Raw genomic sequence first — 14,564 nt, forward strand, 5'->3', positions numbered from 1 at the left:
TCAATCATTATGACGAGGGGGGGCCTTAGCTACCATTTATTGAGCACTGTGCTAAGCAACTCGCATGTATTATTTCATTTGATACAACATTCCTAAGAGGTAGCATTGCCCCAGTTAACTAATGAGGAGTCTAGGAGTTAAATAAATTGCCCAGAGTCACATAGCCACTAAACGGAGACGTGAATCCATGCTCTCACCACCAAACTAGGTGTTTTATTATAATATTTCATGCCAGCATTACAATGGATGTGAAGGAGTTTGGTTATTAAGTATATACTTAGTGTTTTTGAAAAACCCAAATTAACAGATTTAAGAAATAAGCGTTTGTGTAAATCTAGTGATTGACTGGAAGGGGGCAAAAGCACGTAGATGTCTTTATGTTCTGATGTAGATAAATGAGGGTGTATGCAACCTAGTGGAGAAATTATGATGCCAGTTTTGTCCCTGGCCTGTGATCTCGAGATACATTACGTGCCTCCTCTATCTCTGCTTGCAGGTGATCTAATATGTCTCTCCTTACATCACAGTGATGATGTGGCAGCCCTATGAGGTCTTTAAAATGGAAAATCTTTGAGGATAAATAACACCTACAGAAGTACAGTAAAATCCTCAAAAAAAATACAGTACAGGTGTTTGGCATGTTTGGTTGAAGAGTAAAATGAGTAAACGGTAGTACTTACTCATTTTACTGAAGATTTCAAAAATGAGGAAGTGCTCGCAAAAGTTAAGCCAGCACCCATATCTCAACTCTTCCTGCTGAAATCCTACTTCAGAGTTTGCCAGAAGCATAGTATTGTTCAGAGAGAAAAAGAAGGAAACTCTACTAAAGAGTAAGAAGGAGAAGATCTTAGAATTCAAGTTATTTTCATTCATCTATAAAAGTGTTCTATTGCTAGGATACACTAATGCCACCTTAAAGGCAAGCATTGCTATGTCGGGCCTCGACAAAAGTGTACCAGGCAGCTTCAGTTAGCAGTGCTTCTTTTGTTGGGCACTTCCTAAATGTTGATTACATGAATTTGAAATCTAGCTTCTTCTCAAATCCTTATTGGACGAAACACAGTCAAATGAATATGTAAAGAAACAAGTCCAATAAAGGAGCCAAATATAGTAATGATGTGATAATGGACTTCTGTTAAAAGTTGTCAGTCAACTTGTCTGAGAAGAACCTTTGTCTTTCTCCCCTGCTTTTTCTCTTTGAGCTTTTATTTAGCTGTTAGAAAAGGAAGTGTATTATCTTGGTACAAAGAAGCTATTAGACCCAAAGAGCCAGAATTTGTTGCATGACACTTTTTCATCCTCTCTCATTAAAGGGTACCAAGTCTTGCTCCCCAGGAAGAGGAGTACTGTGTAAATAATCTGTTCTAATATTTCTCATATAGAATTTGATCAAAGATTAGTTTTTCAAAGGTGGTGATGATTGTGTCATTTATCATTTTTAGTAGAAACAGCAGTTTGTGCTGATCAGTGACTTTGAAACCTTAAGAAGATAAGCAGTTTTGAGGGCTTACCTCAAGTAATAGGAGTACTTCTTGTCACCATCTATCACAGTGACTCATTTTATGGAGTCAAAATAGCTTATAATTGTTACCACAAGAGTCCAGTCATTCCTGCCATTTCTTAAAAATTAATGGAGAAGTCATGCTGATTTTGTGGCCATGGAAAACCACCCAAAGATAGTTAAGTGCTGTGACATCGAAGTGGCAATACCAGACTACAGATTTTTAGCTCCGTGCCTGCTCAGTAAGCCTTTATTATGTGGTTACCGTTTTGTCCTCAAGGAATTTTCGTGTTGCTAAATCACACACACTTGAAGAATTCATTATTTTGGTTTGACAAATGTGTCTTTTGAAACATGTTTTTCCTCTGGCATACTATGGGATCTGTCATTTGCATTCTGAATTAAAAACAAAAATGTTACTATTTTTGTTTATCATCATAATCCAAATAATTTGCCAAAGACTGAGTGTCCCTATCAGGGCTGACATGACTTTGGCATCCTGGAACTTGCAGGAACTGCCAAGTTATCGTAAGATATATATATTCAGTTTCACTTATAAGTGTTATTTCTTTAGCTGGATGGTTTTGCCATATATATCAAGTACCAACAAATAGACTGATTATATATAACGCAATGAAGTAGAAATTCGTTAGGTTTTTTTCACTTGCCTTGTTTTTCTAATATCTTAGTTTTCTTTTCTTTTCTTTTTTCTGAGGCAGTAGTCTTGTTCTGTTGTCCAGGCTGGAATGCAGTGGTGCAATTGCAGCTCACTGCCACCTCCGCCTCTGGGTTCCAACAATTCATGCCTCAGCCACCTAAATGGATGGGATTACAGGTGTGAGCCACCACACCTGTTTAGTTTTTGTATTTTTAGTAGAGATGGGGTTTCACCATGATGGCCAGGCTGGTCTCAAACTTCTGACCTCAGGTGATCCGCCTGCCTTGGCCTCTCAAAGTGCTGGGATTACAGGCCTGAGCCATTGTGCCCAGCCCCTCTTAGTTTTCTTAATCATCACTTGTATACTTGCTGTTGTATTCTGTTTGTTTCACACTGTTCTTATTTTCACCTGTAGACAGGAAGGTTAGTAAGTACTGTTTCTAAACAGTTGGTGGAGATAAGGTTCTGTTTCTCATATGTTTGGGTAGCAGAGGTCAAAGCAGGGAACAAAGGTCATGGATGTCAGTGATAAACCACAAAACCGAGGCAAAAGACAGTAAATTTGGAGAAGAAAGGCATTTGAGGAACTGTATGTATAGAAGTTCCCCAGACCACAGTCAACCAACTGCATGCTGTTCTGTGAGCTGGAGAGAGGTTGACTGCGGTCTGGGGAACTTCTATACATACAGTTCCTCAAATGCCTTTCTTCCTTTATGCTACATCTTCCCCAAATTTACTGGGGTCACTGGCAAAGAAAATATTGCCCTGCACAAAGCTGTCGACAGATACAAATATTAAGTTGACAAACTCTTTTAGATGGAGGCAGTAAGGAGAGCATGCCTTAGAGGTATCTGTTTGCACTTTTATAAAATTAATGTATTCTACTCCCCTCACTATTGCTGGTAAGTTGGTGTTACAGCCTCCATTGCTGTAACCATGTTTCTCCACATAGTAAATAAGCCCTAAGACATGGAAGAAACCCAGAAGATTTGGCAGTGCCAACAGGCATAGTGTGGCAGTTCTGCTCTGCTGGTCTCTGAGCGGCCACACTAAGTCTGAAGGGTGAATCAGATCAGACCCATCCCTGGAACCAGACTGGCACTGTTTCTTTTGCCATCTTCACATTCTTGGAATCTGTGCTCATAAGGGAGTGCCACATAGCCACAGTGCCACAATGTTGTATGCTTTTAACTGCCTGTTTTATATAAGCAGGGCTTTGGTTTGAAATGTTGCCCCATGTTTGTCACAAAGAAGAGCATGTGTCAATAAGAGCTTTTACACAGATGTACTAATGACAGCTTATATTATATAGGCCCACAGCTCCTTATGGACATTATCTCATTGTCCTCTCTTTCTCCCTGATAGGAAACGGGTAGGTGGGGACACTGTCATCATTGTTACTCAAGAGGTGACGGGATTTCCCAGGGTTCTGGAAGAAATGCCTGAGCAAGGAGAGAATAGCGCGACTTAGGTTCATCTCGAATAACTCCAATGTCTAACATTTCTTGATTAAAGAAAACTGTTGTAGAAGCAGCAAATCAGAATCCCCCGAGTCAAGGAAAACTTTGTAACAAATTTAGTTGTACTTTAAGATTCATGACACAGGGCATTTTAAACAGTTTTCAAGTCAAGATGGTGGTTAGATAGTAACCAGTGAAAAAGAATCCAACAGGTACAAGCTGCAATGTACTTTGCAGACATCTCATCATACCTATCTTTCTCCTATTTTTTAGGAAACAGATAGTGAGTGGCTTTTCATTCTCTGACCTGAAGGGGTTGGAGGTGTTATTACTGGGCTCATTAGGATCCAGTATCTTATCAAGTTGTATCCAATCCTGGGCAAGTATTTACCAACAAATTAGTAGGCGAGGCCTCCAGGATCTGCTGCGACTGGGTTATTCTGTTGAAATGTCTCTGCCCCTGGGGCAGCTCAAAATCAGACCTGTACGGCTGTGTACCAAGTTGTACAGAATGAATGAACAGAAGTAACCCGAGGCCAGTGGATCACGAGGTCAGGAGATCGAGACCATCCTGGCCAACATGGTGAAACCCCATCTCTACTAAAATACAAAAAATTAGCCAGGCGTGGTGGTGCACGCCTGTAGTCCCAGCTATTCAGGAGGGCTGAGGCAGGGGACTCGCTTGAACGCAGCGGGTGGAGGTTGCAGTGAGCTGAGATTGCGCCATTGCATTCCAGCCTCATGACAGAGCAAAACTCTGTCTCAAAAAAAAAAAAAAAAAAAAAAAAAAAAGTGACCCATGTGCCTTTGTCATTTTCTTTTTTAAAGAACCCAAAATATAATGTGAGAATTTGATATTAGAATAAAGTTATCTATTTTCCTTTATGAGCTTAAGGTACCCATCTTTTGTACTTTAACAGCCTTTGCTTCACCATAAAATTCAGTAAAAGGAAAATAGAATTGATATACAAAAACTCAGTTTGTATATCTTGGGCTCTTTTAGATATTAATGCATTACATTCTTGAATATAAGTGATATTTAAATGCCAACATGTTAATGAGTTTGCTCACTCTGAAATTTTGTGGAATTTAGTTACCATCAGATTTCACTGAATGTGAGAAGAGTAGAATAAGAGGACTTGTAATAGTTAAATTCTCTGGTTGATTCTGGCACCTTATCTCTTACATCAGTATTGTGCTCTGGAAATTTGAGTTTCTGAAATCTGCTCACAGAATTGACCTGCAATAGCATATCAAGGGAAGGATGCTTTCAAGATTATTCAGTAGCCAAAAAAAGAGACCTCTTGGGATTTCGTGGTGATCGAATCTGGAAAACTTTACCTTCCAGACGCTTGCGTATATGTTTGAGATGTTTTTATCCTAACCACATGAATATTATTTTTAAATGACAAATGACTTACTGTTAAAGCTGGAGTAAACAGATCAGTAATGTTTTTTGTACAATTGGGCTGAGTGTGTATACAATGAAGTATTTAGTGCAGGAGGCCTGTTACGAATTGTTTATTGGTTAAGGTTTGCCTCTGAGTATAGATTTTTGTGAAGATTTCTGGTTTTGGTAACTACTAACTTTGAATACTATTTTATTTTTTTTAATTATGCAAACCATCAAAAAAAGGAGATCACCTCTTTGTCACCACTCTTTTTATTTCCTAATGAGTTGCTACTCTTCATTTATCAAAAGAAGGTGCCACTTCAGGGAGCAGAACTACAACCATCTTACATTAAACTCTAACATAGCATTAGTTTTATAGGAAAACAAACTCAGTTGCCAAATTTTTCCCTCAAAACTTATAATTGCTTTTCTTTCCTCAGGCCTCCCCTTTCAAAATACTCCACTTTTATTTCTAACTCTCACCTTGCATGCTACCCCTAAACCCTGTCCTCAGCTTTAAACACAATTTCGTAAAGTGTTTCTGGATTACATTGGTCCAGTGAGATGCTCTGAAAAAGAGAAGAGGTTCCATATTAGAATAAGTGTGAGAAAACTGTATGCCATACCTCTTTCCTCAGGGTTCACAGTGCCCATCTGTTGGCCCTGCCAGGCTGGTTCCGGTCATAGGACCTCTGCACTGCCAAGCTCTCCCTGTAGGTCTCACATAGCCAGCCACTTCCTATGGTTTAGGCCACCACTGTAGAGTCACCTCCTCAGAAGTCTGATGGACCACACTGTCTGATACAGTCATCTACTCATACTTCTGTCCTTTCATTGCGTTTACCACCTCCTGATATGTCTTGCCTTCGAACATTCTTCTATCTCTTTCTGCCATATCCACCATAAAAATACAATTTTTCTAACTATCGTGACCTAGTTCAACGTGGTATTTCTAGCACCTAGAACAGAGTTGAACACTGAGAAGGCAATCAGTAAGGGTTATTTGCACATTCTTGGAAATTCTGGTCAAGAATTCTTGGCATCTTTTTAAACTCCTTCCCCTCTTCCATTCTGTTTATCTCAGCCAATCTTGTCTCTGTGACTTACTTCCATCCTGAGTATTTTCTGTTTGCCACTTCAGATCCACTCTTACTACACCAGGCGCTGTTCTAAGTGTTTAGTACACATTAGTTCATGTAGTTTACCCCGTGATCCCATGAGATACAAGCTGTTAATACCCACATTTTACAAAGGAGGAAACTGAGACATATGGTCATTGGGTCACTAGCCCAAACCACACAGCTTTTAAGTGGTTAAAACAAAACAAACAAAGAAACAGGTTCCCACGTCTGTTTCTTTATTCATGTTGACTCTGAATTTCTTCTTCTTCTCCACGCTACTTGTCTACATCCTTGTCATCTTTCAAGGGCTTATAACTTGCCTCTTTCATGGAGTCTTCTGCAGTCATTCTAGCCAGCACTGTTTTCTGTTTCTTTTTTATTCCCATTGCATCTAGAATTGGTACCACATGGTTTGTTCCTTAACTTATTCCCCAACTTGGTTATTAGCCTTTGTGATCAAGGACCATCCTTTAGGATGTGGGGGGGGTCTTTGCCATCTCACTTAAATAATGCTGAGTGCTTGCTTTGGCAGTGTGAATACTAAAATTGGAATGATACAGAGAAGATTAGCATGGCCTCTATGCAAGGATGACACACAAAGTCATGAAGTACTCTGTATTTTTAAACCATATAGCCTCTATGAAACTGCCATTTTTGTAAGTTAAAAATGTTCAAATATTAATCATTGTAAATAATTGCCCACTGGAATCTTTTCTTATTCCCCCTCAAGTTTCAATTTCAAGCACTGACTGCTAAGATTGGCATGTCTCCAGTCACGTACATTTGCAAAAAGTCAGATTTGCAATGTAATATGTCATGGAGCTCATGCTTGTTGAAGAGAATCTTTGATAGGCTGGACACATGCATTTCAGTAGGAGGCAGAGGTGGCCTAACAGCTAACTCTAGGTTCAGGATCTAATTTTCATAGCCTTCAAGGATGAATGCAATATAAACTGTGTAGTAGATTGTGATGATCATTCCAACTATGGAGGCAAGTATTTGTACATGCTATCTACAAGGCACCAAATAATGCATGTGTCACCATTGCTATAAATTGTCCTCTTCCAGGACCTAACTATTTGGGTAAAGAACCTACAGTTCCATCACCACCTATGTATGTATGTACAAACATACATTAGTCCAAATTCTAATTTTCTCCCATTTATCTTTGTGGAAAAACAGATAAGAAAGATCAGTAAAGGAAGATATAAGCAATTAATGTTACAGTTCTTCAATATACTAATTTGAATTACATGTACTAAGAAGCAAAAACTATTAGTGTTGAGACTATCATGATGAAGCTTTTGGTTTTTTAAATATATTTTCATTTTTATGCATAAAATCTTAATAATACATAGAATTCCATGATGTCATCAGGCATTAACAATCACTTACCTTAGAAACCAACTCTTTTTTTCTAGGCTTAACGGGTTTGTATTGATGTATTGGCCTAGCACTGGGCCCTGCTAGATGCTCAATAAATATTTGTCTAATCACTATTAGACATTTTTAAATATCTTTTGGCTGGAACAGTGGCTCACGCCTGTAATCCCAGCTCTTTGAAAGGCCAAAGCAGGAGGATCACTTGAGCCCAAGAGTTTGAGACCAGCCTGGGCAACATAGGGAGAACCTATCCCTACAAGAAATGGACATTTAGCCAGGCACAGTGGTATGCACTTGTGGTCCCAGCTACTTGGAGGATGACGCAGGAGGACTGCTTGAGCCTCCTAGGATGTCAAGGCTGCAGGGAGCTGTGATCACACCACTGCATTCCAGCCTGGGCGACAGAGTAAAACCCAGTCTATAAAAAGAAAAAACATATTTCAGCTGATTGATTTTTATTTCTGTGCTAATTGTTTAGAACCAAGAAAACATGAGTACCTTAAATTTGTAAGTAAAGAGGAAAATGTCTTTAACATTGTGGGAAATTAGGAATTAACTAACTGCCGTTAATACTGGTAATCTTGATATGTTGAGGGAAGTGACTTATTAAAAGATAGAGGCTGGGTATGGTGGCCCATGCCTGTAATCCCAGCACTTTGGGAGGCTGAGGCGGGCAGATCACGAGGTCAGGAGTTCAAGACCAGCCTGACCAACATGTTGAAACCCCGTCTCTACTAAAAATACAAAAATTAGCCAGGCGTGGTGGCGCATGCCTGTAATCCTAGCTACTCAGGAGGTTGAGGCAGGAGAACTGCTTGAACCCGGGAGGCAGAGATTGCAGTGAGCCGAGATGGTGCCACTGCACTCCAGCCTAGGCAACAGAGTGAGACTCCATCTCAAAAAAAAAAAAAAAAAAAGTAGAATAATCAGTTTTTACTTGAGCCAAAGACTAATTGTAATTGTACCCTTTGAAAGGATAAATTACCCTTGTGGCAGGGACACAAACCAAGGTGACAACTCTATGGAATGTTCCAGAGCAGTTGTTCTAAGTCCCTTTAAGAGTCAAATATACTGAGAAATGCTTCCCAAGGAACAGGACTTATTCTACAGTGAATAGACAGGTATTTTCTCGTCCAAGGGAACTTGTGGCTGACTTTTAAAAACCAGTTCTCTGCTCCTCCGATTGAGATGACCTGTTCTGACCTTGATGGTCCCCCTGTCCCCCCTTTCTTTCTCATTTGTGCTGAGAACACAGCTCTCAGTGTAGTCTACCTGCAGAAACGCAGTGGTGCCTTCTGTCATCGAAGGCTGCTCATCAGCACATAGTTGTGCAATGGTTTACATCGCACAGGCTTACAGTAATAATGGGAACGTGTGTGTTCCCAGTCCTTGCTGATGTAACAGAGAGCGGGCTGTCTTCAGTTTGCCTTTAAGATGACTTCAAAACCTAGCTCTTCTAGTTCTCAGATGTAAGGCTGTAGTCAAATGCAGAGAACTTCACTTCCAAAATTGTATAATTTTTACTTGTCCTGAGCCTGACTTTTTACATATGGTCTGATTTCACATGGCTCTGGCACAAGTTTTCTTGACTGAGGAGGGGAGGGGAGAGAGAAATCAGAAGTAGAGATAGACAGTACATCCATTCACTCATTTCAGAAATATTATTTGAGTGTCTGTTAACAGCACTGTGATTAACAAAGGAGCCATGGTAAGGGAGAGACAATATGAAAAAACAATAGTAGAGTGATAGATGCTATCAAGAAAACAAACATGATAGATGCTATCAAGAAAACAATTAATGGGACAGGCTTAGTCAGGGACATCTTTTCCAAGGAGTCATTAAGCTGAAGACTGATGATAACCCCAGATAAAGGAGTAGGAGGGGAGAGAGGTTCCAGGCTCAGGAAAACTAGCAAACTATGCACGTGTTTGTTAAAGGATTGCATGGTACTAGAAATTGAAGTTATAAATAATTCCTATGGTTCTTACTGTCTCAGGGTCTCCCTAAATATCAAAATCAGTTTGTAAAGTCTAGTGTTACCTTATTTGAACTTCAGGGCAAATGACTAAAAGGGACAAACCTAGAACAGCAGGTTTTAATCAGTTAGCATATTTTCCACTGTAGGTATCAGGAGACTCAACTACAAGGAGATTCCATGCACAGGGTTTATTGACTTATTAAACAAGTCTGGGGTAGGGCATTTCCATGGTAGGTTAAGACAGTGTCCCCAAAACATTATCAGGGCCCAGGTACTCTCCATCTTTTCAGTCTGTCATCATTGGCACATATGGGTTCTCCTCTTACAGTTATGGAGTGAACAATGCCGCTTTTGACATTGCATTTCTGACACAGTGATATCCAGTGAAAGAAGAGGGGCATTTCTTCCTTCTGTTTCTTTTCAGAGATGAGAGAATTTTAACTAGAGCACCTCCACCCTCTCACTCCCCCAGTCTCATTGGCCCAGGCTGTATCTCATGCCTTTGGCCAAACTAATCACTCTCGAGGCGATTGAGACCATTTAAATTGGCGTACATTAATTACCCCCTGAGTCTGGGGAGGGGGATAACATTTCTATAAGCACATTGAATGGTGAACACTCAGCAAAATTAGGAAAAATTCAGCAAGGAAACAAAGGGGAGTGGCCAAGAGGAAAGAACGGCTGTTGGGAAGACCAGGAGCACAGGCCTCTGGAGTGCATGGCATCGTGACTTAGGAGGGACAGTGGCAGAGTCTTTACAGGATCCTCAGAGTTTCTGCTGCATACTTAGTGACTGTTTTGTTCCCAGCACTGGTGGGTGAAATGGTGAACCCAGTGTTTAGGTACATTCTTAGCCTTACTTGTGCTTTCTACTGTATCAGTGAAGTGACATGAGGCATACAGTGCCTTGATGCTTTGGCAGTAAAGTTTTTGTTGTTTATTGTGTGTGTGTGTGTGTGTGTGTGTGTGGTTTTTTTTTAGATGGAGTCTTGCTCTGTCACCCAGGCTGGAGTGCAGTGGCACAACCTCAGCTCACTGCAACCTCTGCCTCCAGTGTTCAAGCAATTCTCATACCCCAACCTCCCAAGTAGCTCGGACTACAGGCGCCCACTACAACACCCAGCTAATTTTTGTATTTTTAGTAGACACGGGGTTTTACCATGTTGGCCAAGCTGGTCTCGAACTCCTGACCTCAGGGGATTCACCCACCTTGGTCTCCCAAAGTGCTGGGAATACAGACATGAGCCACCACACCCGGCCTGCAGTAAACTTTTTAAACTTAGAAATATCTTATCATGAACTATGTAATATAAATAAGGAACTATATACAACTTATATGTATACCTTAATAAAATGAAATTCTTATCCATTTCTAGTACCCTTGAAGCCCCCATGTGACCCTCCCCAATTGCATCCACTACTCTCCCTGAGAGGTAACTGCTACCCTGAATTTCTGAGTTAATCATTCTCTTCTCTTTATGGTTTTACCATGTATGTATGCTCCCCTCCATTTCTTTCTAAAACTTTTGCATGTATCACCTAGAGAACTTGTTAAAACACAGATTGCTGGGCCCCAACTCTCAATTTGTGATTCAGTAGGTCTGGAGTGATGCCAAAAATCTGCATTTCTAACAACTTCAGGTCATGCTAATGCTGCTGGTCCAGGGACCACACCTTGAGAACCACTGCTGTAGTAGGGGACTGTTTTGCTTTTGCCTGTTTATAAATACAAGTATATCATATATATTCTTCTGTGACTTGCTTTTTTTCACCGGAACTTTGTTTTTGAAGTTCAGCTTTGTTGATATGGGTAGCGATAGGTCAATTCATTTCCCCATTGCTTAGTATTCTATTTCTCATTAATTTTTGTCCACTGCCCTATGAGGGAAAAGGAAGAAAAATAGGAAGCAACTTGCTTAAGGCACCAACAGAAGTGATTCTGCACCCCTCAAGCATCCAGCACCAATGACCCTTGGCTCACACAGCTCAGGTCATTGTTGCTGCCTTTGGAAGGAAAGAGGCAGTGAGATATCACCTGTCCTAAGAGCCCTGGGCTCACCAGAAGTTCAGGAGGCTTTGGGACACCAGGCACAGCAGGACCTGCAGACCTTCCAGAGCCCTCTTATATAAAATAGACCTCAAATAACATTGGCCTACCCTAATCAAATCAGGATATAAGGGGATGGAAGGGAAGGTAACAAACTTAATATTGATTTCAAATGGGCTAGGCACTGTTGTTGAATAATAATTACAAAGCACTAGAAGACTGAATAAAGGTATGATAGAAATACGTTCTCTTTCAACCTCTCAACATTCATATGTGGTATATATTTTTTTAAAACTTGCCCAAGGTCACAAACTTAATACGAGATAGAGTCAGATTTTAAACCTAGGTCTACTTACAAATCATATTCTTTCACTTTATGCTGCTGCCTCGCTAAGACTAAAATGTAGGCCTTCCCCATCCTTGGCATCTACCTACCCACTAAGGCATACGCCCCTAATGTATGTGAACCTTCTCTGAAACCTGGATCCAATTAGCGTTACCTGAACCAGCTTTCATGGTTCTTTCCATAATAGTTGCAATAGATGTAGCATAAAAAAGAGTGGGAGTAACATGCTGACACCTTGCACTGTCTTTGTTGGACTTGAACATTTGACTTGGATTTATATGCCTGACGACTAAGTATACTGCCTTGTGTTTTTGTCCTGCAGGGGATTTCCAAAGAAGGCCAGTAGAACTGCTAGAATAGCGTCTGATGAGGAAATTCAAGGCACAAAGGATGCTGTTATTCAAGACCTGGAACGAAAACTTCGCTTCAAGGAGGACCTCCTGAACAACGGCCAGCCGGTACTGATAGATTTGGGACCTGGACTTGGAATATTAGCTACCCACAAACCTTTCCTCCTTTCTCTAAGACTTAGGTTCTTGATATTTGTCCACAACATCATCATCATCATCATTATTATTATTATTATTATTATTATTATTATTGAGACAGGGTCACACTTTGTCACCCATGCTGGAGTGCAGTGGTGTGATCACAGCTCACTGCATCCTTGACCTCCCAGGCCCAGACAATCCTGTGACCTCAACTTCCTGGGTAGCTGGAACCACAGGCACATGCCACCATGCCTGGCTAACTTTTTATTTTTGTAAAGATAGAGTCTCCCTATGTTACCTAGGCTGGTTTCAAACTCCAGAGTTCAGGCAATCTGCCCGCCTCGGCCTCCCAAATTGCTGGAATTACAGATGTGAGCCAGTGCACACAGCCACGTTATTTTATTACCCTTGAATCTCAACATTTCTGTTGATATTAGGATTTGAATCCAGAGACAAAAGAGAAAATGAAAGACATTCCTTCTATTCAGTCTTCACTGCTTTCTCCTGTGCATAAAACCTTTCTAAGAGTGAAGAGAGTAAGTGGGAAAGAAAGGAAGAAGGAAGGGCAGATATCTGGTTGGGAGTGGAACAAATGAGCAATGCCAATGGTATTAAAAAAAAAAAAAAAAAAAAGGAACACAGGGATTCCATTCTGGCTGATAGGGTTGGGGAGGGATGGAGAAGGTGTGCTTTGGAATGGTTTGTATCTATCCAGAAACAGCGAACTGCAATTAAAGTATCAAAAAGAATTTGTTTTCCATGGTATGTACTGCTTATACACACACACAAAAATCTACTGGAGAAATCACTGGGGAAGTTCTGTTCTTTTCTCCCAGACTACTACTGGATATTAATTCAGCATCTGAAAGAGTAAAGCCTGTTCCAAAATCTTGTTCTGGTTTGTTAGAGCAAGACAACTAAACTGTAGGAAAAAATAATTATTTTACAGCTGCAGAACTGCAGAGTACCTAAATAGATTTGGTAAAGTATATAGGTAAGATGTTTTCTCCACTGGATTTAAGTCTTTCCTCATCAGTTTTTTTTTTTTTTTCAACTCTTTTGTTGATGCTATTCTTTTAAAATACTCTTTTCTTTTTAAAATACTGTTTCCAGAATATTTTAAGGTGATGGGAAAAGCAAATCTAGAAAATAAGACTTACCAGGTAAAGGAGAGGAACCTTCTGTAGCTTTATTAAGGAATTATCACTGGAAAAATTTGCCTGGCTCTTAAGTACAAGGATCTTTTTGTATAAAATCTCCCTTTCAGACACCTTTTTCGGAGTAGAAAGCTCTCTATAATTATGTTTTCTGAGAATTTTAATTATTAAACATTGGTAAGTAAAACTGTGAGAACAGACCACACTTGAAAGCTGGAGAGCAGAGGAGGGGTGCTGAATGCTGATTTTAGTTATTAGGGTATCTTAATCTGATTAGGAAAGATTAAAATTTGAATGAAGTTTTGTGCTAGTTACTCATTTCAGTGAGTATAGAAGATTTTCACAAGAGGAAAATATTTTATCCCTGAAATAAGTGATTGCATGTGTAAATGTACATACTCTGGAAGTTTTCCCTGGCTCTGTCAACTAAAGCCTTTAAAAGATTAAAATAAATACATATGGGAACTTTTTCAAGCCAGGTAAAGCATCACTCCAGCTTTTTTTTTTTTCTTTTTGGCTATTTATGTCAATGATCCTTATGAACTAAGATTCTCTTGGTTAAGGTAAGACTTCCATAAGCTACTGGTCAACTCACATTATATATATTGTATATATATTTATATTCATGTTTAGCAGTGAATAACATTCACAATAAGTTCCACAGGTATCCACATTTGAGAGCTTAAAATGACAAGTAAGTTTTCCCTTTTTAGAAAATGGGATTCTCAACCAACTTTTTCCTAATATTATATATTATTCTCTTTCTTATCTTTGGTGTTTGTAGACAAGGGCTTTTATAGCCAGATGGCATAGTGACTTAGAAACAAAACTGTGAAGTATATTTGGCTTCTAGTGGTAGCAGGTGCATTCTGGTGAAGGAATAGATATGAAATTGATATTTCTGCTTATAAGGAACAGAGTGCAAATCACTCCAGGCCTGCCTTTGATGTGTTACAATTCTCCATGAAAAGATTAGGAAAGCTTTTTAAGAGATCAGGTATTTAAGACTATCTTTGAAAGTTGAATTC

The 14,564-nt window shown here is 39.8% G+C and overlaps 1 protein-coding gene and 1 non-coding gene across 8 annotated transcripts in view; both read left to right on the top strand.

Annotated features, from left to right (window-relative positions):
• Positions 1 to 14,564, top strand: part of PALLD (palladin, cytoskeletal associated protein) — a 434,220-nt gene that overhangs the window by 384,417 nt on the left and 35,239 nt on the right. For all 7 annotated transcript variants that reach the window (XM_003257950.3, XM_003257949.3, XM_030816308.1 and 4 more), the window contains one exon: positions 12,211 to 12,346. In XM_003257950.3, the coding sequence (XP_003257998.1) occupies positions 12,211 to 12,346 (136 nt within the window). The remainder of the gene's footprint in view (positions 1 to 12,210; positions 12,347 to 14,564) is intronic.
• Positions 6,652 to 6,756, top strand: LOC115836234. The gene has a single exon (XR_004031200.1). It is a non-coding gene; the product is annotated as a U6 spliceosomal RNA (small nuclear RNA).

This window comes from Nomascus leucogenys, chromosome 7b (assembly GCF_006542625.1).
Source record: "Nomascus leucogenys isolate Asia chromosome 7b, Asia_NLE_v1, whole genome shotgun sequence".
Lineage (NCBI taxonomy): Eukaryota > Metazoa > Chordata > Mammalia > Primates > Hylobatidae > Nomascus > Nomascus leucogenys.